General features: G+C 40.5%; 1 protein-coding gene across 2 annotated transcripts in view; it reads right to left on the bottom strand.

Moving 5' to 3' along the window:
- Positions 1-1,101: 1,101 nt before the first annotated feature.
- The window catches only part of apaf1 (apoptotic peptidase activating factor 1), a 272,699-nt gene continuing 250,583 nt past the window's right edge, over positions 1,102-23,217 (bottom strand). For both annotated transcript variants that reach the window (XM_038811297.1, XM_038811298.1), the window contains one exon: positions 1,102-1,943. In XM_038811297.1, coding sequence (XP_038667225.1) covers positions 1,797-1,943 — 147 coding nt within the window. In that variant the 3' untranslated portion in view covers positions 1,102-1,796. The remainder of the gene's footprint in view (positions 1,944-23,217) is intronic.

Here is a 23,217-nt window from a genome sequence, read left to right as displayed (position 1 = left end):
TTTCCCCATATTCATACACTGACCCCTCTGACCCTCCGCAACTGCCCACTGCCTTTCCAGTGGACACCAACCTGAACTCCATCTGGAGCTTCTGCCACCCCTTCAACAGTGCAGCCTTCGGGGCCTCTGAATATCTCCTAACCATCCACAGAATCTCATCCACCAGCCTAGCCATCTCTGCCCACTCCGTCCTATGTGTGTGTGCCCGGTCGAGATAAATGTTGGGCCTAGGACATGACCCTGAGGAATTCCTGCAGCAATATCTCCGTCCTGAGATGACTGACCTCCAACCACCACAACCATCTTCCTTTGTGCTAGGTTTGTCTCCAACCAATGGAGGTTTCTCCCCCGGTTTCCCGTTTTGCTCGGGCTCCACGATGCCAAGCTTGATCAAATGCTGCCTTGATGTCAAGCACAGTCACGCTCACCTCACATCTGGAGTTTGGCTCTTTTGTCCATTTTTGAACCAAGGCTGTAATGAGGTCAGGAGCTGAGTCACCCTGGCGGAACCCCCAACTGAGCGATAGTGAGCAGGTTATTGCTAAGTAGGTGCCACTTCATAGCACTGTGGATGACCTTTTCCATCACTTTATTGATGATTTGAGTGTAGACCTATAGGGTGGTAATTAGTTGGGTTGGATTTGTCCTGCTTTTTGAGTACAGGATATATCTGCAACTTTTCACATTGCCGGGTAGATGCCAGTGTTGTAGCTGCACTGGAACAGCTTGGTCACGGAAGCACCAGGTTCTGAAGCACAAGTCTGCAGTGCTATTGCTGGAGCTAAGATTGTAGGTTAAGATGCACTTTGCAATACGTGTTAATTCTAAAACTTGTGTGTAATTGTTAAGTTAAAGAGGGAGTAAAGGAGTATTGTATTATAATCCAATTTTTTCATGCTTAATAAAAAAAATTTTCTGGTTGTTAAAACTAGTTACCGGTCCTGTGACTATTCCTCCAGCTTTTGTATAAAAAAAGATAAAAGTTACAGTCTTTTGAGTCAGGGTTCCATTTTGGGATCTTCCTGTCCAGTTATAACATCAACTGGGATCGTAACAATAGTCTGACCCTTACTATATCATTTTTCCAAATAAAGACGCAGAAATAGTTGTGAAAATTTTAATCGCATGAAATATGAAAATAAAATCAGTAGAAACATTCAATTGAAATAGATCAATTCCGAATATAAACTTAACATTCGAAGTATTAAACACTGATGTCAGATTTGATTTATAACAACTCTGAACACTGTTTTTAAAGACTGATTGAAAAATTTCAGTTGTTTAACAGAATATCCTTTCCGAGCAGCTGAAAAGATGCAACCACAGTCAGTGGAAAGGTCAGGGGGTGATTTATTTTTTAACAGCACCAAGCATATTACCGCAAGCTGCTCAGGCATTCTAAATCTTTGTAAACTGATCATGTACTCCAAATCTCTGTAAACTGCTTACTGTGCTCCAAATCTTAAATATGATCTGCCTCAAGAGTTTCAAAGCAATGAAACACCAGCAGTGGAATCACAGAACCCAAAGCTTGTGAATAACAGAAAGCAGCATCACACATTGTCCTTGCATGCGGTACCCTTATGGCACTCTTCCCATAAAGCTGAAGTCTCCAACAAATTCCAGTGGCTCAGTAGCAATTTGTTTTGTAAGAAAAAAATAGAAAATACAAATGGCTCTCATTCCATATTTTGCTTTGTCTAAAAGTTCGATGAAAGCATTTTTAAGTGCAATAAATACAACTTCTCCCAGCAATACCACAAAACTCGTCTTTTGTTCCTCCAGATCCAGGGGGTTCAGTTTATCATTTTCAAGATGTAGAGTATTCCGATGTTATCAATAGTCACATAGGTTTTGAAGTCAGATGAAACATGAATGGACTTCAGGTTTGTCCCATTAGTGTAGAATGTCTGAAGTGATTCTCCAGTAGTCATATCCCACCACTGCAAAAGAAATATAGTTAATTTAGTTTTTACCATCCATTTTTCTGATTAAATGCAATCTCTACTTGGTAGCACAGAGTAGAAGCTTTTTCGGTTTCACTTTGAATGGAGTTCCTCAATGTAAAAGGGAGAGGCAATAAAGTAAAAGACCAAGATTCACAGTGCATGATGGTCTTATCTATTCACGCGCCTGACTTTTCCAAGGTAGTAACATACGAAAGCACATGGTGATGGGGGAGAAACAAGGAGTGGAAGAATTCATACTCTTTCACTTTATGCAATGTGTGCTGGAATGCAAATTGTCTCATCGGCTGACCCGAGGCCCGGTTTCAGTGACAGCAAACTGCAGCTCGACTCGTTTCAATCCAAATTGGCCGATTTTGCTTCACTAGGTAGCCATGGGTTGAAAGCACAGGTCCATCACTGGGCTGCAAGAATCTCAATAGTATAATAATAATAATACACCAATCTCAGCCTGAAAGAGGCCGTAGGTGTGAATTATAGTTTAGCTCCTCTGAATATTTAAAAAAAATCTACTTTTAAATGAAACATACTTTGCAACACATGCCAAATTTAATTAGTCTTAAAATGATGCGAAAATCATGAAATCATACATCCTTCTGGCAAGAGTCAGTTAAATTCTGTCTTAACAGTGGGGATGTGTGAAAGAAAACACTCATGTGCCAATCTTCATTTTTAATATTTCACACTATGACTTTATGTAAGCATCCCCACATAACATTCCAGGCATAAACATGTCACCAAGTGACAGCAGTTGTGAACATTTTAAAATAAAATTTATAAATTTAAAATTTATGTTCAACGTGTCAATCGTACTCGTGATGAATCATTTTAAAATCTGAACTGAATACGACAACACAGAGCTCTCGAGCACTTAACAGCTCCATTTCTCATGGCAGTTTGCACATGCAACAGTCCATTATTGAATAATGCACCGCAGAGACAAATGTTCAGCGTGTCCATTTGCTTCTGGGAAAAAAGCCAGATTTTCTAAGTGATTTTTTTCCTAATGTTTAGAGAGGGATAAAGGTCGTTGATGGCACATTTCAATAAAATACATGACTTGCATACAAAGTGACAAAAGGGATAACTCAGGATGGCTAAGCTGATTTGCCAATGCTTTTATTTGAAGTTTTTATTTTTTTTCATAGCATCTGACATCCATTGGAGATTATCCTGGGCCTGAATATTCCATCCCTACTGACTTTGACAGGCCCACTGCCATTTCACACTCAATTGAGCATTGATTGGTAGAGGGTGGGCAGGGCTTCTGTCCACCCTTGGAAGAAAGTTTCACCATGGAGAGCCGTCGGCCAATCACATTGGCTGACAGCTCTCCAGCCCGTCTCGGCACAGCACCACAGAGGTCAGAAGAGGTACATAGCGCTCTGGAACCACAATCAAGGTAAATTGGAGGGTGGGAGGGTAAGGGATGAGCTGGGAGGGTGTCAGAGGGGGTGTTATAGATGCTCGGCAGGGGTGGGGGGGCAAATCTGGGGCCTTCAGATTGAGGCACCTTAATAATAAGAATAATCTTTATTGCCACAATTAGGCTTACATTAGAACTGCAATGAAGTTACTGTGAAAAGCTCCTAGTCACGACATTCCAGTGCCTGTTCAGGTACGCAGAGGGAGAATTCACAATGTCCAAATGACCTAATAGCACGTCTTTCAGGACTTGTGGGAGGAAACCGGAGCACGTGGAGGAAATCCAGGCAGACACAGGGAGAACGTGCAGACTCCGCACAGACAGTGACCCAAGCCGGGAATCGAACCTGGGACCCCGGTGCTGTGAAACCATAGTGCTAACCACTATGCTACTTACTCTCCCAAGCTGATGATTCATTACTGTGTCAGTTTCTCACCCTCCTAGTCTTCTGTAGAAGGATCATTTTGGTCCTAAATATTAACTTGTGTTTGTCTCCACAGGTGCTGCCAGACTTGTTGAGTTTATCCAACATTTTCTGTTTTTACCACGACTGATTGCCCACTTGCACCTAGATGATCCAATTTAACCCAAGTCTAGTACTGGAATATCCCCACTCCACTATTCTTAAGACTGTCAAATATTTTATTACCTTTTGTCACCAGTAACACAAATTTTCATCTGTTTCAAATGCACATTATTACAACATCATAATTAGGCTTAAAGAAAGAGAAAATAATTTTTGATGTTTCAAATCTACATGATTATTTAGGATTATGAATGCACTTTTACGCAAAACCTTGTCAGGTCTCCAAAATAAAAAGAATTTACATAAGAATTCCCCAAAATATTTCTCAAACAGATGCAAGTATTTTTTGAAGTGCAGTCACTGTTATAATGTAGAGAACACAGCAGCCAACTGACGCACAACAAACTGCCACAACACAGCACTGTGATAATGATCAGATAGCTTGTTTTAAATGGTATTAGTTGACGGGATAAATATTGGCCAAGACACCAGGAGAACAGTGCTGCGTTTAAGGGAGCGGTTAAACATCTCATCTACAAAAGCCATCTCCAATGGAACAGCCTCCCTTGGCTTTGCACTTCATTGTTGACCTTGATTACGTGCTATACTACAGGGACAGGGAGGAAAGATAGTACACATACGGCAAGACATCAGAGAAAGGTAAGAAAAGAACCTTATTCACCAATTTTCTAAATGCAATGCCACAAGAGATTGATGCACGCCTGCATGGATTGTTATGTATTCAAGTCATTTATATTCCGGCTATATCTGCTTTCAACTGCTGCGTCAACAAAGCTTGTTAATATTTCAGGATATCAAAATATAAGCAGCACATGCTAAGTCATATCAGAATATGGTTTGCCGCCTTAAGTTATTAATCAGATTGCAAGGCTGCACATGAGCCTAACATCAGACTATGATTCCAAATCATTCCACACAGTTGTCTTGCAGTGTTCATTGTTATTTGAATTATTCTTCACAATTAATAGATCTTCTACAGTGCAGGAGTCCATTCGGCCTAGTGAGTCTGCACCGAGCCTCTGAAAGAGCACCCTACTTCGGCCCACTGCCTCTTACCATACCTGTCACCCCACCTAACCGTTGGACACTAAGGAGCAATTTAGATTGGCCAATCCACCTAAGCTGAACATCATTGGACCATGGAATGAAACCAGAGCACCCGGAGTAAATTCAGGCAGAAACTGGGAGAACGTCCAAACTCCACACAGTCACCCGAGGTCGGAATTGACCCCGGATCGGGTCCCTGGTGCTGGGGGGGGGGCTAACCACTGTACCACCCAATTCTGGTGTGAGGGTGCCAGAATGATAAAGTACCTTTTGCTAAGCACGTTTAGTATTTGGTTTTGATTCCAGACAAGACTAATACTAAAAGTAAATTTCAGTGTAAGGTTCCAAGTCTGAGTAACTGCTGCGGGTCTCCAAAAACTGTTCATTAATATGGACAAGAAATTGCTGATTAGGGCAGGCGTGAGACAGAAGGTATCATGTTTGCACAGATGAGAGCGCGCCTTCAGCTGGTCACATGAAACCTGACCACGAAAGACTTGACACGGAATCTGGGAACAAAAGATGTAAAATTATTCCCAAAAGATAGCACTGACATTTACTTCAATCACTCACTTAAAAAGGAACATATTTTCTAGTTTCACGCTTGGTAAATGGCCAGCAATGTAAAGTTACAAATACCAGGGATTTCACAAGTAATTTCTTTCTAGGTGCTAGCAAAATGGGCTAACGCACAATTTTGTGAACTGCAATTAATATTGCCAAAATATTGATAAATATTAATGCTTGTTTCAATGTTTTAGCTATAACAATTACAGGACCTAATCAATGATGAAAGAATTAAGTTAGTCCCTTGTCTAACTATTGGTATTTTAAAATTATTGGGTTGAAAGTGTGCTATTCTGGTTCTCATTGCAATGTAAAACAAGTAAACTGCATGGGTCTAACATGCACTGGAGAACTGCAGCAACATAAATATGGCTGACACTGCTTGAGGTTACATCTACTGTTGCTTCCAACAAAGGAACTTTATTATACCGACCTAACACTGTCAAAATCAAGTATGACAGCTTTAATACATTTTTTCCCCAAGGAGCATTTTCAAAATATACGATCACTTTGCTGCACAAAATGAGTGCAGCATAACTTATGTCATAGGTTAGTCAGATCTTACTGAACTGCGTCAACACTGATGTTCTATAATGACAGCATCTTGCAATCTAAAGATTGTTTATCCAGAGATGATAAAGTAATTCTCTCAAAAGGAAGCTGTTGTCGATGTCAGAACAGCATAAGTAGTTCATCAAACAAATGCCAAACTGAATCCATGCAAACAAAGAAAAATAGCCATTATTTTGAGAAACTCACACCTAGGGTGAGTTCTGCTGTGCAATTTTCCATAATGGTGGCTGTCAAGATACTGTGCTGCAAATTGATGCATTGGCGCTAGCACACCGGTGGAAAGGACTTTTACATTCAGCAGAGTGAGGGATCTAACCAAAAAAAATTAATGCAGCCCGCAGTGTGGAACCAACACGCTGTGGATCTGAAAGATTTGTTTCCTAATGGCAGACCCTCTGGCAAGTTATTTATCATTAGGTTTGCTCATACCAATGCATGTTAACTTATTCTGACCACATAAAAGGAGAAACACTGAGAGATATTTCATTCTCCCAATGAAACCACTTTCCAGCATTGTTCCAACATCTGGAAAAGCCAGGGGGATTGTTAAATCTGACTTATAATTCATGTTAAATTAAGGCTATTAAGAAATTACTGTCACCACCTGCAAAAAAATATATAAACTTAATCACTTATGATATTCATTACATTTAGTAACGTTATCACATTTTTCAATGCAAAAGGTAACCAGGTGCTTTCTTTGCTGTCCAATGTAGCTTCCCTTCCATGATAAAAGGCAGCAGCAGCAAAAACAATCAAGTTATGAAAAGAACATTAGAAATAAGACACTGCATCGACGAACGGAAATTATGGACCAGTTGCTCAGAGATCATTCAGAATGTGCTCACAGGATTTCATGTTTTATTAATATGCAACACAGCAATTAGTGGGGTATTCCATCCAAAAGAAATTATGCAATTTTATTAGGCCCATGATTGATCTGAATTTACTACGGTATTATTTTATGCTGTGCTGCAAGTTGAATCCTTGTGGGATTCAACATGCGAGGGCACTGGACAACTGATTTAATGGGGCGGGGGCGTATTTTTAACTTCATGTAAAATTAAATGTCTTGCACGTGACATAAAATGAGCTATTATTCCCCACAATCATGGACACTGTGGGGGGGTCCTGATACGAGACCCTTTAAAACCATATAGCTAGAATAACACTAGAAAGGCTCTACATGAGAGTTTATTGAGGACTGAAATTAATCATAGAAAATATATCCAGTAATCATTATTAACTATTAAACATGTATTCTTAGAACATAGCAGTAACAAGCATTTAAACTCTTGCTGATAGTAGTGGCTGTAATGTATGATGGGATTTAAGCTAGCTAACTAGACCATATTCCAAAGAAAGACAGAGTCATACAGGAATAATGTGGTCAGTAGAAACACATCCAGAGTAAGCAGTTCTCATCAGCACCTCCAGGCATCCTGCACTCATACAGACAATGGTACAGCTAGGAGCCACACCGAGATAAGAGAAATGAGAGTAGGGGAGAGCAAAAGACAGCGGATGCGAGAGTCTTGAAAAACAACAGATGGCCAGGGAACAGGCTAGGGCTAAATCACGAGCAGATGACACAGTCACCATGCTGCCTAAAGTAAAATTCATTGGTCAAGATAAAATCAATAGCTGCAAGGATTGGACTGAGTCCAGATGAGGCAAGGCTTCGGTTTGTTGGAAATTGTATAACTATTGGACCTAGAGCAATGTAAAGCAGAACGGTTTTGATGCTTATCCAAATCACTATCTTGTACATTGACCAAGCTTGGAAAGTAAAGCCGTCTTAACCAGAGTTGCTGTCTCAGTGAGTCTTTGTGTTAGCTGGGCCGCAGTTAGGTGGGGAGAGTCCCCACGTAAAAGCCAGCGGAAAACTCTGTCTCTGAAAATGATCCTACACACTGAATAAGCTAAATTATTTTCAAATGACAATATCTGGGATTACAGGGTTTTTACTGATGGATTTGGCAATTCCACCCACCTTCCTATGCTTTGGGGTGGAACATGCTGTTTCTAGGTCTATTTTGACTACTCTTTCTTGCCTCCTCAACCTTCAATTGAACATTTGAAACATTCCATAAAAGCTGTGTGCTATGTTTCCTCACAAAAAATGACCGAATACCTGAACTGCAATTCCAGAGTTTATTTGACATTTATTTTATGTTCAGGAAATGTATTTTTTGAGACAGTGCTAAGTGTTAATTTCCATATCAAGTTTTAATTTTACAACACACTTCCAGGAGCCACAATTTTCTTAATTGGGTCAATCAGGTCAGCTAGAAGGCTCTACACATAATTCTGTGAAATCTTAAATACTTTTTTCAACATATTTCAGACAGTCTTTAAATATTTTGTCATAACCTTAATAAAATACGATGCTTTCATTTTGCATCTTGCTTAACTGGAGAACACGCTTCCTAGGTTGCAAAGAATCTGAAATTGTGTCAAACATGTTGTGGATGTATTACAAAATATCTTGCTGCTACTTTTGCATGCGTTAATAGCAATGCAGGAAGTGTCAATCTCAGCTCTTGTTCCCTCCAAAATTTGACCCCTTACGATATGCCCTTTGTCGATCTAGCCCAGTGATGGGCAGCCTTGGTTAGTAGGTGGGCCACACGAGTGGCCCCTTCGTTCATCTCAGTGGATTGCAAGATTGAAATCAGACTTCTTCACTAACCATGACCACTTTGAGATTAAATACATTTTGATTCACTCTGAATATTTCATAATGAGTTGTAGAAAATGCTTAATCATTTATACATTAACAGAACTATCATCAACTTTAAACAATAAAAATAAAAATTTACATGTTGGACGCAGAGTGAGTGCACAGCCCTCACAATAAATATTGTGTGCAGTTAACATGCACCTCACTTCACTTTCCATTGCTTTAACTGCGTATCATTTCAGCCATACTGGTCCGGGGACAGACATCAGCGGAATGTGGAAACTCTGCACTTGGGCAATGGTAACCAAAATGTCTGCGAACTCAGATGGTTCGCATGTGGCCCCTGGGACACAGGTTTCCCACCACTGATCTAGCCCAATTCACCTCTTCTGCTGCTTCATCCTTACTCTTTGCTGTTCTTTCACGCCACCTGGGCAGTCAGTTCCCCACCACGTACATCTATCCATGACAATCATCTGCCTTTCAGGGGTCTTTCACCACCCATGCCCCATCCCCCCCATCCCAATTCACTCTTCTGCTGCTGATTCTAATTTTAGCCCAAAATTAACTGCAAATTTAACTGTTGGTTAACTCAAAACTCATCCCCTAGAGTGACCTTGAGAGGTCTGATAACAATCTGGACTTTCTTTTTTTTAAAGGGGCAATTTAGTATGGCTAATCTACCTCTCTTGCACATCTTTGGGTTGTGGGGTGAAATCCATGCAGGCATGGGGAGAATGTGCAAACTCCACACGGACAGTGACCCAGGGCCGGGATACGAACCTGGGTCCTCAGCGCCGCAGTCCCTATGCTAACCACTGTGCCACATGCCACCCCTTCAATCTGGACTTTCATGGATTTTCTCTCAAATCTGGCTTCAAATACCAGGGGCTCCTTGGGACTCAAGATCACATCGCTGAGCTGGACTACATTGGATAAACAGCAAATCTCTGCTTTTGTTTATAACCTGTTCTTCTTGTATTTCTAAATTGTACAAAACATCTGGAACTACCTAGATCTTCTCTCGAGTTTGGCTTCAAATTCCTGGACTTCGCTCGATATCAATAACCCATTTATTATCTGGATCACGTTACGTAAACAATATGGGTAGCATTAAGTTAGCTTGAAATAGATAAAGGAATGGGTTAGTGCTTTAAGTTAATTTTTTCTAGAAATTGCATAAGGCTTCACTGTCATGGAAATCAGGCTAAAGAAATCATTATTCTTCGACAAGGTGAGCTAGTTTGAACAAAGAGCCAGAGTTGAATGTATTCAATTATGTGCAGAACAGACCAGATGTGACTGCGGTGCACAATGACGGAATAAGAACAGCATTAAATTATCATTTTAAATGCCCGTCAGCAGTCTTAGTAACAGTTTCAGATAGAAATGACTGACAATAGAATGAATGGGGAGTTAGCATGACACCAGAGATGGGGAGGATACTAGTCTGGGAAAGACAGCTCGAGAGATGAGAAAGAAAATATGAGGTAAGAGTGATCCAATATGACCAGAATACATGTGAAAGCTCATGGGCTAATGGAAGGTCGATTGACAGCAAAGTACTCAGAAATAAAGGCGGCAGCACGGTGGCGCAGTGGTTAGCTCTGCTGCCTCACGGCGCCAAGGTCCCAGGCTCGATCCCGGCTCTGCGTCACTGTCCGTGTGGAGTTTGCACATTCTCCCCGTGTTTGTGTGGGTTTCGCCCCCACAACCCAAAGATGTGCAGGCTAGGTGGATCGGTCGCGCTAAATTGTCCCTTAATTGGAAAAAATTAATTGGGTACTCTAAATTTTTTAAAAAAGGAAATAAACTTTCATAGACCAAAAAGCCTGGTCAGCAATCCATCCAGAATTGCATTCCTGAAAAAAAGGGGCTAAAGTAATGGACTATGGGAAAATTGCATGCCGTAGCTGGTGGGAAAGGACTCTGAAGGAAGACTGGTTAAGCAATCCCAAGATGCTCCGTGAAGCTGAGATGACTTTAGCACAATGTGAAATAAGGAAGAGCTGTTTATGCATGCCAGCCATTCTGCCCAATCTGGACTCCGCTACTTGTCACAGTCATATGTTTTCGGAGCACAACCAGTGATGTTACATCCTGCCTTAAACTCTTATTAACACTCAACATCCCACTATACTGGTTCATAAAGACCTGTTTGATTGGTTGTATAACGATGACACTCGGGTAACATTCCACCTTTGGGTTCACAAAGATTAAAATTCTCTCTGAAACCTGCGACTCTGGAGGCTGATGTGGCTCCTTTGCAGCTTCCAACCTTCTTCAGCTGGTTCACATTGACATGAATAAAGCCAAATAATAATTAAATCAAGAAAACTAAGAACTGTGTTTTTCATTGTGGGAATTAAAAGCTAATCACCATACTGGACTTTACAGTTTCAAATGATTATTTTAATGAGAAGCATCATTGCGTTCTGAATAAACCTATTTGCATGGTATAGTTACACCATGCTTCTAACGTATGCCTATGTTTCGAGGGAGGTATTATAGTTGCAACTAATTTTTAAAATATAGCTGTGATGATAAATAATTCTGAATGTGCTATTGGAAGCTTCTTTTTTAAAACATGAGAACCAATAGTTGAAAATATTGTCTTATTTTGGCTCAATGTAATTAGTTTGCCTTAAAGATGACTTTACTGACAAAATTAGCAGCACAGTGGTTAGCACTGCTGCCTCACAGCGCCAGGGACCTGCATTCAATTCTGGCGTTGGGTCACTGTCTGCGTGGAGTTTGCAGTATCTCCCCGTGTCTGGGTAGGTTTCCTCCGGGAGCTCCAGTTTCTCCCCACAGTCCAAAGATGTGCAGGCTAGGTGAATTGGCCATGTTAAAATTGCCCCTTAGTGTCCAAAGTTGTGCAAATTAAGTGGGATTATGGGGTTACGGGGATAGGGCCGGGGAGTGGACCCAGGTGGGGTACTCTTTCAGAGCATTGGTGCAGACTTTAAGGGCCGGATGGCCTCCTTCTGCACTGCAGTAATTCTACGATATCAGACACTTGGCAATTTGCCACGTAGTTAGTTTGGAAATGTCAACTTCCAGCAACTCGGTTTTCGAAAAAGGCAGTTCAGATTAAAAACACTGCTGAATACTATAGGGACCAACATCTATGTCCAATCTGGGTTGCTCTTGCACAATATTTAAAGTAACTTCAATCACTTTATTGTCTTTGCCCCACCACTGCTGTAACTAAGCTTGCTGGACTAAGAATCATGAACCATCAGCGTGGCAGTTATTATTAAAATTGGGGTAAACAAATGATTCAGGCATAATGGTACCACTGCACATATAAACAAATCTTGCCTTCTTGAAAAAGACAGCCCTATGCTTACACAGGAAGATACATGATGTAATAAGTATTACATATCTATTTCTTAATGGCTGAAACACAAGTGGTGCGCATACACGGATAAGCAATACTTCTTGGTCAACAGGTAAAGGTCAACAGTCAAATACATTCTCCTACTGATACTGGCATATGAACCTAACAAGACTGAGGATCTTCACAAAATATGACATTATTATGACTCCTTGAACTTGATATTCAGCTGCATTAATCTGACAACTGCAAGAAATTGCTCCAAATTTAGACAATTAAGTCGGCAGTAATCTCCCGAGTGATAGATCTCACACCGTACACCCAAGAAAGGATTAAGTCAATAGCTTAGCAACTTTTCACAGCTGCCCAAATGCAAAGTTAAAATTGATACAGACACCTCTCCAAAGGCAGGGAAGATTACACAGCTATACTATAATTGATCAATAGGATGTTGACATCCCTGGGGGATCGGGGTGGGGGTGGGGGGGGGGGGGGGGGGGAGGGGGAGGAAAGAGAGAACATCAATAGGCTTCAAACATTTTTATATTCTCCAGGCAGTTTCTAGGCTCAGTAAAGCCTACTTTATTGTGGTGTGAAATTGTTTTACTCTGGATGGGGGAAAGGGAGGTGTGCCTGCTGTTATCTAATAAAATGTTTTTATAAGGAAAAAATGTACCTCTTCATTCTATTCAATGATGAATAAAATTTGCATCGGGCGAACCAGTCCTCAAATTTTAAAGAGGATTTCTCCTCCACATAATACTAGATGAACAGGACAGGACTGGTGCTGGGCAGAGGCAAAGCAAACCAGTAATTTAAACTTAAACCGGTTGATTTCCTTTGCAACAGTAAGAAAAAGCAAACTAGAAATTAACTGTTTAGTTTGCGGCACTACCTGTAAAATAAATAATAACTGTGGCGTAAATGCACAATAAAACGAGTCACAAATAACTACATGAGTTACCTCCATATTTTTAATGAAAATGCATCTTCCTCACCTTATCCATCCCAGATGCTATTTTAAAAATAAAACAATAGTCTGACTAACAAAATTAGTCACAAACTAAATCAGCAATTTTCATTAGACTTATCGCAATGTGAAACAGACATTCATAATAGTTTTGTTGCATATTCACCAGTAAAAATTTGATCTTAACAAACAAAATACCTTTGGATCAATACGAGTATATAACCATTTTCAGAAGAATATCCTAATTATCAGTGTCAGCTTTTCTAAATATTTGATGTCTTAGATCAGGCATAAAATGGAAAGGTATTTTCATATCGTGGAATGAGGACAAATTATTCAATCCATATTTCTAAATCATTTTTGTAAGATTATCCTGGCATGCAAATGCAATTGTAGTTTTGTGACTGGAATGATTCAAACACATTCTTTTTAAAAATTGAACCCCTGATTATGTGCAACTGCATACTTCACAATAATTCTACCATCTTCTTCGCAAATATAAGGAATTGCACTAAACTTGATTTTGGCAATCGACCCTTCTCAGGAAGGTATTTCGGGAATGATTGTACGTAAAGGAAAAGTAAAGTCAACATTGGTGAAAACATAAATGATCATTGATATCTATTTTCTATGATTCATAACATTTACATTAATTACAGATGTTAGCCGTTTTTAAAAATTCCTTTGCCTCTTTTCTGCTTTGTAGTTTCTTTTTCGTCTCTGCATCATTTCTCACGGGGGTGTGGGGGGCATGATCTGCTTCCAGGCACATTCCAATGTCCTTTTAAACCAGGGACTGTACAAACTATGGTCCCTGAAATGATTCTCAAATGTTGTCCTCTTTCCTTTCATTCGCAAACATTCAGTGCAACCTGACAATATGATTAAGAGCTCGATAATGAAAACATTAAGGAAATCTCCAGTGTCAGTAACAAGGACAAGAAATAATTCTAAAACTTACCTTGGAATAAATCATGTATTTTAGTTTTGAAAACACAGCAATGCAGTGAATCACCAATTTTGGTATTATGGTGGCACTAGTTGAAGGATGATTGTTAACCAAAACAAAGGAGGGCCGTCTATTCTTTAAATACTGTCAAATTTAACCTCTGACTCACAATCTCAAGGGTCTTATTTTAACATTTCAGATAGGAACCCCAGCAGTGCAGCACTCCCTCAGCTCTGCAGGAAAAGCTTGTCGCTTGTTTCAATTGGTACTACTCATGCCTCTCAATCAGAAGGTCCAGAATGGGATGTGCAGATTTCATGAAGTACCATCTGAGGAGGAGCAAGGAATTCTCTCACGGTCTTGACCAATATCCCCTGATCAAATTTCAAAGTGGCAAATGAAGTTCAATGTAGTAACGTGTGGTGTGATTCATTTTGGCTGAAGGAATACGGAAGACACTTATCTCTTGGAGTGTAAGAACCTAAATTGTTAGGAGTGGGCATGCGTACAGAAGCAAAGAGATCTGGGAATAGACATGTGTATATGTTCATTTCAAAACAATATTCATATTTGAAAATGGAGACACTGCAGCTTTAAAACACTATGGCATGCCTTCTAAATTTCAACTGCATACCTCACTTGTAACTGAGAACTAGTTTCTATGTGTCCCAGTGCACTACTAAATATAAATCGCTAATTAGGGATCACTCGCTTTAGCAATTTTAAAGAAAGAAATTGTGCTCATTAAGTTGAAGAATGACAGTAAAGGAAATGGAATATTCTCTTTTCAGCATACATTGAAAAAAAACTCAATACCATTTACTGTTCCTCTCTATTAGTTTACATTGAAAGCTGAAGACATCTGTTACCCCATAGGATCACAGAAATGAGGACTTTTCCCATACGTATTCTAGACTGGTTTATGCTGGCAGTCAGGACAATTGTTTACAAACAAGAGCTCAATGGTGCAAAATGATGCTTGCGGTAGCAGAAGTGCTGCTGCATCTTGCCATGTCAATTTAGTTTCAGTGAACAGACTGTTTAAGCTTCTTCATGTGGAGAATTAGTCTTATGAACCTTTTTTTAAATGAATTGTATTTTTTAGACATACCAGTTGTATTGGTATTTCAGATAATCCCATTCGATTGTAATCGGCTTGTAGAATTTTTGCAGCAATCAAAACCATTATGTGTCCCTCTTAAAGTGTCTTTTTGATGCGAGCTCAGGGCATGATGCAGTGTAACTGCATCAGGTAGCATGGTAGCATTATGGATAGCACAATTGCTGCACAGCTCCAGGGTCCCAGGTTCGATTCCCGGCTTGGGTCACTGTCTGTGCGGAGTCTGCACATTCTCCCCGTGTGTGCGTGGGTTTCCTCCGGGTGCTCCGGTTTCCTCCCACAGTCCAAAGATGTGCAGGTTAGGTGGATTGGCCATGCTAAATTGCCCTTAGTGTCCAAAATTGCCCTTAGTGTCCAAAATTGCCCTTAGTGTTGGGTGGGGTTACTGGGTTATGGGGATAGGGTGGAGGTGTGGACCTTGGGTAGGGTGCTCTTTCCAAGAGCCGGTGCAGACTCGATGGGCTGAATGGCCTCCTTCTGCACTGTAAATTCTATGATCTATAACTCAGTTTAGAACTGACAAAGTACTATTATGTTTAAAACTTTGGTAAGCATCTAATCATGATTGTAACCAAAGAACGGCTGCAACTGATAACGTTGTATGTATAAGGGAGACCTGTCATGTGGCCTGGGCTATCACCCTTGCACCAATCAAAGAAGCTGTCATGTGCCCATTCGTTATAGGATAATTATTTGCCACATGGAATTCTATAGCCCTAGACACAACCATCTCCAACTGCTTTATCAATGACCTTTATTCAATCCCAAGATTAGAAGTGGGGATGTTCGCTAATGAGTGCACAATGTTCTGCACCATTTGCGACTCCTCAAACACTGAAGTAATTGATGTCCAAATGCAGCAAGACCTGGACAATATCCAGGCTTGGCTGACAAGTGGCAAGTAACATTCACGCCAAGTGCCAGGCAATGACCATCTCCAACAAGAGAGGATCTAACCATCCCCCCCTGACATTCAATGGCATTACCCCACTATCAATGGCTGAATCCCCCACTATCAACAACTTGGGGTTATCACTATCCAGAAACTGAACTGGATTAGCCATATTAATACTTTGGCTACAAGAGCAGGTCAGAATCCTGTGGCGAGTAACACACCTCCAGGCTCTGCAAAGCCTATCCACCATCTACATGGCACAAGCCAGGAATGTGATGTGAATGTTACTTCCCTGGATGAGTGAAGCTCTAACAAACTATTAAAGCATTTTGTAATGTTCAATGTAGGTAGATTAAGTTCCAAAAGATGAAAAACAACTGTCCAACCCATTGAATTACCCAACACAAAAAAGTTTGTTCAAAGCAGTATCCAAACAAACATTGAGTCATAAAGTAATGCATATCATAAAACCTATTCTAATCATCTATGTAAAGCAAAATATTATGATGGATTAAAAACATATAAAAATGGTATTCACTGCAGTAAATTTAACACTGGTATACCAATAGTTAACTGAGTATCACAAAACAGTATATGTTTGGGCAGGAAAGGAAGAGATAACTCAAACGGACAGCTTGCATAGTTCACTTGTAATCAAATGGAGCTTGAAAGAATATCCCATTTAATCATTTCCCTTGGCAATGTGCACAGTTGGCGGTGGAAGGTGACCTACATCATCTTATGTTTAGGCTAAATTTGAACTAATAACATTGTGGTGCGTAGGGTAAGCTTTCAAGCATTTCGTCTGGGCAAGTTAATTTGTGTAAAGCAAATGAGAATGTTTACAAATTCATATTTAAGCAATTAATAAATTAATCTTTGATGTCGGAGAACAGAGTAAGGGTTAATGAGGAATGCTGTATCAATTTGTGGGCACATACTTTGATCGCATTATTAAAACCACATTTAGTGAATGTCAGTTGACTGCCTTCGCTCAATCCTGCACCTCCTACATCCTGGAGGTTGCTGCTGACCAGAAACTTAACTGGATCAACTTTATAAAACAGTGGCTTCAAGAGCAGGTCAGAGGCTAGGAATTCTGCGGCAAGTAACTCACCTCCCGACTCCCCAAAGCCTGTCCACCACCTACAAGGCATAAGCTGGGAGTGCGATGGGATACTCTCTACTTGCCTGGATGAGTGCAGCTCCAACAACATTCAAGAAGCTTGACACCATCCAGGGCAAAGCAGCCCGCTAGATTGGCACTCATCCACTAACTTAAAAATTCATTCCCACCACTGGTACACAGTGGCAGCAGTGTGCAACATCTAAATAATGCATTGCTGTAAATCAAATATTTCTCTGACAGCACCTCCAAAACCTTTGACCCTCTACTGCGAGAAGGACAATGGCAACAAGTACACCATCATCTCCAAGTTGCCTCCAAGTCATAGACCACCCTAACTTTGACACATATCACTTAATTGTTGCTGTGTCAAAATGTCCAAATGTCACCACATGTTCAAGAAGGCAGCTCATCACCATTTTTTACAAGTGTAATTAATGCTGGCCTTAAGAATAGGAAATAAGAGTATATAGTCTGCTAAATCATTTAATAAGATTCTGGCTAATCCTGAATCTCAATTTCACTTTCTAACCCGATTCTCATATCCTCGAGTCTCTGAGTCCAAAAATTTACCAATCAGAGCCTTGAATTTACCCAACAACAGAATAGCCAAAGCATTCTGGGATTGAGCATTCCAGAGATTCACAATCGTTTGAGTAAAGAAATCTTCCCTCATACCAGTCCAAAATGGCAATCTCTTTATTCTGAAACTATGCTCTTTAGTTCCAGACTCTAGTTGGCGGCTAGGGGAAATAGGCTCTTGGGCCTAGATTTTCGTGCATCAGGTGCACAGACAAGGAACAACACTCGGTTCTGTGAACCCAACTTCTAAAAATGGGTCGGGTGATCCCGCAACGAGTGCAGGGATTGCTAGGTGCCGAGACGGGCTGGGTGGAAGGCATGCTTCGGTGCTCTGGCACTGTGCTGAACTTTAATTTTAAAAAAGAAACAGAAGAGCAAATAAAACAGCCCCAACTCTATGCTAACCCATGCTACCACATGCCTCGGCCCATCTCCCAGGGCCCTTTATAGCCCCTATTCCAACAAACTTTGGGGCAGCAGGGTAGCATGGTGGTTAGCATAAATGCTTCACAGCTCCAGGGTCCCAGGTTCGATTCCCGGCTGGGTCACTGTCTGTGTGGAGTCTGCACGTCCTCCCCCTGTGTGCGTGGGTTTCCTCCGGGTCCTCCGGTTTCCTCCCACAGTCCAAAGATGTGCGGGTTAGGTGGATTGGCCATGCTAAATTGCCCGTAGTGTCCTAATAAAAGTAAGGTTAAGGGGGGGGTGTTGTTGGGTTACGGGTATAGGGTGGATACGTGGGTTTGAGTAGGGTGATCATGGCTCGGCACAACATTGAGGGCCGAAGGGCCTGTTCTGCGCTGTACTGTTCTAAACTCCCCTCTGTCCACAGCCCCGCCCAATCGTCTTTGGTAGCCCAGTAGCTCCTATGCCAACTTTGTGCGATTTATGAACCCCCACACACCACCCTTCTCTCTTACACCGTTCATACGAACTCACCCAATATTCACCATGGACAGACTTGAGGACCCATGTGGAGATAACAAAATAAAGTTGCGTGTTTATTGCAGACTTTATTCTTTTTTTAAACCCACTAATTCGTAAAAAACAATCAACATTTACTTTCTACTCCATTATCCCTTAGATCAACAAACATTTCATGCAATTGCATAATCATTTATTAAAAACCAGCAGTGGAATTCAGTCACATTTCAAAGAGTCCATAATCACGTGGAAGGTCAAACAAAATGTAAAATAGCAGGCACCGGAATGTGATAATTGACCATTGTGAAATCAATCATGCAGAACGAAACCAGTAATGGTAGCCCTGAGGCTTATGTCAACAGAGTGAAATAGCTAGCAATGTTTTTCCCCCCAGAGTTAAAGAGCAGCAGTTTTAAATATCTTGATGCCTTGACAGCTGCTCTTGACAATTATTCTTAACACTTTTGAGGATTGTTTTGGGCAGTTCCAATGTGCTTCACAGTTCCAATGAGTTTATGCACTTTGTACACACATCTATGCATACTTTCAGCAATCCCAAAAAGACAAGGTGTCCCGGGGACCACATCCAAAAGGGTACCTTACCACTCCAGAAGGGTATCCTGGCTATCCAAAATCCTGCCCCCATCATGCCTAATCTGTACTTGTCAAGTTTCAGACACCACTAAAATCAAAATTACACAAGAAGAGAGACAGCTGTCAATTTCTATGGGCAGCGTTCTCTGTGAAATGCTCATGTATGAATCCTGACTCGGGGCCCATTCCTGATGCTGTGAAGATGGTAGATACCATGTTAGGTGGTGGGACTTTTGGATTCGGGCCTCTTACACCATTTTTGTTATGGCTGAGGGCTTTCTGTCATGGTGAAAACCTAGGCCTCAGAATTTGTGCGTTACAGTGAAGTTACCTTTCAGTCTTCTAAGCTCCAGGAAGTAAGGATCCACATTACTCAATCTCTTCCCACAGGACAATTTTCTCATCCCAGAAATTCTCTCATATTAAGACTACTCTTCCCAGAGGATCCCCTGTTATGGGATACTATAATCGCTTAACATGTTTCATCGCTTAAATCAAGATCTAGAATACCCTCCTCCCTGGTAGGCTCGATGATGTACTGTTTCTAGGAAATGCATTCCATGAACCTGTCCTCCAAACTACTTTTGCCAATTTAATTTGTCCACTTTACATGAAGGGTAAATTTCTTTACGATTATTGCACTGCCTTTGTTACAAGCTCCTCTTTTGCCTTGATTAGATGTTCTAGCAACAGTTTGGCAATTATTAGGAGATCTAGGTTCTCCCACCAGAATTTTCTGGCCTTGTTATTTCTTATCTTCACCCATTCTGATACTATTTCCGGCACTTCTCTGCCAATATCTTTCTCTCCTGTATATATGGTATCCTTTATTATCAGGACTAGCCAACAGCTCCCACCTCCAAGCCCCACAACCCCTCTGTCTTTTAGAAATGTCAAACGCCTGACGACTTCCAGCCGCCACACGTGGGGATTTAGACAAAGGCCTTGTCTAACCTGCACAGAGCCGGTCATTTGAAAGTTAAGTAAAGGTCATTTGAGTCGTTAGGTATAGTTTATTAGCCTGTGTTTAATAAACAATAATTGAACTAATATACTCCTTGTGTGGTCATTTGTCCAATACAAGGAACATACATGCGTCTTGTGGTTCTTATTAATAAAGATAACAGAGCAACAAAAATAATACTAGTTCTGGATTTGCGGTTCTCCATATATTTCTTGATACCGTTCGGTAAAAAATTAATCATTTGGTATTCAATAATCTTGAAATTAATCACTCGGTTTTGCGAAGCTGATACTTTACATTTGCTTGGGCGAGCTGGACACATGAATCTTTACAGTAATGTAACACATTGAGTAATTTGGATTTTATATCGTCAAACATTTGCTTCAGATATATATACACTACTTCATTCACCCTGAGGAAAAAGATTAACCAAACTGGGACATTTATTTTGTGAGAAGTTTTATACACAAAAGATTACGTGAATAGAAGGCTTCCCAAAAGGTCCCAGAGGTATTATATTTCTATCAGAAAATTCGTATACAATACCCAATTTTTAATTGCTAGGACCAGCTTCAGGTACCTTTAATATTTTCTTTTTGAAAAAAACACTTGCCTGATTCTGCAGGCTGACAGTCTCGCATATTCCACTTTGAGATCTAATGAGAACAGTAACCTCCATCTCAATCCTAGTTATTTTGAAATCTCCGTACATAAAACAGAGACTGGCCGGCACGGTGGCACAGTGGTTGGCACTGCTGCCTACAGCGATGAGGACCCGGGTTTGAATCTCGGCCCTGGGTCACTGTCCATGTGGGGTTTGCACATTCTCCCCGTGTTTGCGTGGGTTTCACCCCCACAACCCAAAGATGTGCAGGGTAGGTGGATTGGCCATGCTAAATTGCCCCTTAATTGGAAAAAAATAATTGGGTACTCTAAATTAAAAAAAAAGACTGTTTGAAGAAGGAGAACCAATGAACTTACTCTGAATATTTTCTGAAAATGATTTTATTTGCAATCGTGTTTCACTGAGATCAGATTTTAGTATTAGAAATACGGTCAATACAAAAATCAATATTACCTGCACAGTCACCACACTGTGCTTTTGATACATGTTAATTACATATTCTATGTGTAGTTCATAGGTTGTTACTACTTTGCCAGCTGAACGAAGCAGTTGAATCAGACAGTAAACTATAACGTGCACACTTCAACGATCTCACCGTATAATCTGGTTATGCACTCTGATCCCACTCCTTAATCAAATTACCAAAACATATTTTGGAACTGGCTGTCAAGAGTGCATTAACACACTGCAATATTTGTTTAGGATTGACTGGAAGTCTGGCAATTCCCCAGAGTGTGTTTGTAAGGCATTTATCCCTCTGTGTTCCTCCTGGGTCTGGTCAAGAACTGTAGTTTAGGAGTGGTCGGAGTGCTTTATATTGCACTTACTCCCTTTCTAAAAATGTTTCTGGGTATGGATATAGGCACTTAAACTGGTTGTGAATTTCCATGATCAATTTCTGGTTTTGGCGTTACAATCTGATTGCCAGCTCTTAATATAATATATTAAGACAGACCCATTGCAGAGAGGAAGCCAATAAAAACTGCATTCATGTAGACAAAACATTGGTACTGTAAGTAGAAAATTTATTAACCATTGGTAAACCGAATTAATGCACAAACACTGCAGAATAAATCTCTGAGAGACTGACAAGCGAAGAGTGAGAATAAATTTGGTTTAAGACCTATTGTTATAAGCTTATGTCTGCCTTAGATATCCTCTTGAGTGTTAGTCACTCCAGTAAATAATTTAAGTGTTCATGTCCAAGAGCATGCAAGTAGGATCTAATATTTAAATATATGACAGCAGCATTCAGGGGTGCAGCAATAAAACTGTCCTGAAAGGCAAGCTAAAATACTTGAGTGAGACAGGGTGGGTGAAAATCATCAAGCTGCTTTATTCACCCTCAACAAGCGAGCATCGAGAAAAACTGTCTAAGCAAATTCTACATCCTTGACTCAGTTCCAATTCTCTCCTTGAAAGTACATGCGGCTTGCTTGGCGTTTGAGGTATAGTCTTTCTTTCAGCCTATTTCTAACCGTAAAAACAGAACCTACATTTTTAGCTTTCCGGCTTGGACAAAGCGTTGTGTCGTTCTGACCTCCATTAGAATTGTGATACCCTGTGTGCCTGTTATTTGTTTTGAAACCTGTGCTTATTTACTTTGCTTAAAACACAACACTCAAATGCAATTCAAAACTCCAATCCTCTTTATGAAGGAAAAACATGATCAATACAAAATGTGACGCTAATATGTCAGTTTACCATTGCTTCCAGAACTTGTATTCTGTCTCTTTGGCTATAAACCCCTGACTTACCTTCATTACTGCTGCTGCACACAAATCACTTTAGCATGCTCTCCACAGGCACCTTTAAGTGCTGCTCCTAAACTGGATCTTGTAGGCTACTGCCATTCATACCGATTGCTATTTCCTCTTTTCAATTTAATTCGTCCATATTCAATTCCATTCTGAATTGCTCAGCTAAATAAAGTCCCATGTGGTCAAATCCCTCTGTTTAATATGGTTCTGCCCCAAAATCTCTGTTTTACATCATTTTAATCATAACCTCTGCAAATTTTCCCCATTGCTAAATCATATACAGTATAAATGATAATTATTCCAGTACAGACTTCCCAACACCAATTCCAAATCATCTTTCACTGCAATGCTACTTCTTGTGGAAACTACCTTTTGCTGACGATGATTGAGGCCATGCCTGATCCAGCCCTGACTTGAGGATAGCTTCAGTACCTGGTTGTTGGATTTTCCTCTCTTCTTCCAATGACACTTTCATTGCTGGCACCTGACTGTTTTCAAAGGTCAAACAATCTAATTTATGAAGGCAGTAGTTTATTAGACAGGCTAGTGGTGTAGGAATTT

Source organism: Scyliorhinus canicula, chromosome 11, assembly GCF_902713615.1.
Source record: "Scyliorhinus canicula chromosome 11, sScyCan1.1, whole genome shotgun sequence".
Taxonomy (NCBI): Eukaryota; Metazoa; Chordata; class Chondrichthyes; order Carcharhiniformes; family Scyliorhinidae; genus Scyliorhinus; species Scyliorhinus canicula.
Note: the sequence above shows the minus strand (reverse complement) of the source record. Positions and strands in the feature narration are given on the sequence as shown.